Consider the following 2,479-nt stretch of genomic DNA (forward strand, 5'->3'; position numbering starts at 1 on the left):
TTTTCAGCGCTCTGTAATGCTTCATCGCCATCGGTAACCTTTAGATTATGTCCTGCCACGTGCATCGACCAACCAATCAGGTGTCCCGGACAGTGTCTGTCCTGAATAATCACCAGTGGATGGGGGCGTGGCTCCAGACCCCATATGAAGAGTGATGACAACTGCGATTCATATGGGGCTGGATACCAGGCTACACTTCCCAGGTGTAAAACCCAAATCGGTCCTCACTAAGACAGCTGTACACGCACACACACACACACACACATACACACACGCACACACACACACACACACACACACACACACACACACACACACACACACACACACACACACACACAGACAGATCACACAACTGCATGCTCATTGACATAAACAAATGTAAATTGATTGAGAATTTGCTGTGAATTCTAATTGACTATTCTTGCTTGGCATTTTCTTGCCTATATTTCTTTTATTCTTTATCTTTGTTTTTTTCCCCACCATGTTCGAAATAAAATCTAAATGTTAAATCTCATATGTACATATGAGATTTACATTTAGATTTCTAATCTCTCCGTGCAAATCTCTCCGTGCATAGCTCTGCTCAACACCATCACACACACACGTACAAACACACGCACACACACACACACACACACACACACACACACACACACAGCAGTCATCCTCCCATGCAGACAGACCCCCCTCCCTCCCAAACTGCATCAGCCCGCCTCTGCTGCCCCTGACAGGAGCTCAGCTTCTGTTTCATAATTACCTCTGAGCCATTATCCTGAAATTACATCAATCTAAAGTTTACTGACTCAACCTGCACGTCGACCACCCCCCCCCCTTCCCCGCTGTTCTTCCCCCCCCTTCCCCGCTGTTCTCCCCCCCCCCCTTCCCCGCTGTTCTCCGCACCGTGCCTCCCCCCCCCCCCTTCCCGCTGTTCTCCCCCCCCCCTCCCCTGCTGTTCTCCCCCCCCCCCCCTTCCCCGCTGTTCTAAAAACCCCCCTTTTCCCCGCTGTTCTCCCCCCCCCCCCTCCCCCGCTGTTCTCCGCACCGCGCCTCCCCCCCCCCCTTCCCCGCTGTTCTCCCCCCCCCTTCCCCGCTGTTCTCCCCCCCCCCCCCTCCCCGCTGTTCTCCGCACCGTGCCTCCCCCCCCCCCTTCCCCGCTGTTCTCTCCCCCCCCCCTTCCCCGCTGTTCTCCCCCCCCCCCCTTCCCCGCTGTTCTCCCCCCCCCCCTCCCCCGCTGTTCTCCGCACCGCGCCTCCCCTTCCCGCTGTTCTCCCCCCCCCCCCTTCCCCGCTGTTCTCCCCCCCCCCTTCCCCGCTGTTCTCCGCACCGTGCCTCCCCCCCCCCCCCTTCCCCGCTGTTCTCCCCCCCCCCCCTTCCCCGCTGTTCCCCCCCCCCTTCCCCGCTGTTCTCCTCCCCCCCCCCTCCCCCGCTGTTCTCCGCACCGCGCCTCCCCCCCTGCCTTCCGAGAACATTCTGATCCGTCATTTCTCCCGTTCTTCCACTAATTTGATGCTTTTCTTCTCCTCTCTCCCGCTTCCATCTCTGTGTGTGTGTGCGCGTGTGTGTGTGTGTGTGTGTGTGTGTGTGTGTGTCTGTGTGTGTGTGTCTGTGTCTGTGTGTGTCTCTGTGTGTGTCTGTCTGTGTGTGTGTGTGTGTGTGTGTGTGTGTGTGTGTGTGTGTGCGTGCGTGTGTGTGTGTGTGTGTGTGTGTGTGTGTGTGTGTGTGTGTGTGTGCGCGTCTGTGTGTGTGTCTGTGTCTGTGTGTGTCTCTGTGTGTGTCTGTCTGTGTGTATGTGTGTGTGTGTGTGTGTGTGTGTGTGTGTGTGTGTGTGTCTGCACTTCCCCCCCCTCCCAACAGGCCAAATTAACAACTACTGCGGGAACGTGAAGGAGTTCACCTCGCAGAACCTCGGCAAGCTGTTCATGGCCGAGGCGCTCCAGGGCCACAACAGCTAGAGGAGAGGCGGAGCTAGAGAAGAGGCGGAGCGAGAGAAGGAGAAGCTAACGGAGAGGCACGGCCGAACGCAAAAACCACCTGTACAACGGCCGGCGCCGGATTGTTTTTCTCCTATCTAAAAAGAGCTCTTTCAGAATGATTTGATTTGTCATTGAAGTAAAAATTTAAATAAAAGTCTCGCTTCTCCGCATCTTCGCCGGCTCCTTGTATGTTTTCACAGAACGGCTTTGAGGTCTTTGAGGGAAATTGCAGCATACTGTAACGTAGAGGAAGGCACCTTTCATGACTGTACAAAAACTATTCTCTATGTACAGAATATTATGCTTAAACGCTGGTTGCACACATCAATACAAAGTAATTATACAGACTTGGCACATAATTAAGCAATATATCACGAGAGCAAGTGTGTTGTGGTGAATATATCCCCCTGATCAGTTGTTATCGGCCGAGTGGGATAACAACTGAGCAGGGGGATATATTCCACAACACACGCTGCTCGAGTGCTATATTGCTTTTATAAAAG

At 54.1% G+C, this 2,479-nt stretch overlaps 1 protein-coding gene across 1 annotated transcript in view; it reads left to right on the top strand.

Moving 5' to 3' along the window:
* Positions 1–2,140, top strand: part of LOC310799994 (eukaryotic translation initiation factor 3 subunit H-like) — a 92,389-nt gene extending 90,249 nt beyond the window's left edge. Inside the window, 1 exon segment of the mRNA XM_083662596.1 lies at positions 1,858–2,140. Coding sequence (XP_083518722.1) covers positions 1,858–1,955 — 98 coding nt within the window. The 3' untranslated portion in view covers positions 1,956–2,140.
* Positions 2,141–2,479: the final 339 nt, after the last annotated feature.

Source organism: Poromitra crassiceps (genome assembly GCF_964638095.1).
Source record: "Poromitra crassiceps genome assembly, chromosome: 29".
Lineage (NCBI taxonomy): Eukaryota > Metazoa > Chordata > Actinopteri > Beryciformes > Melamphaidae > Poromitra > Poromitra crassiceps.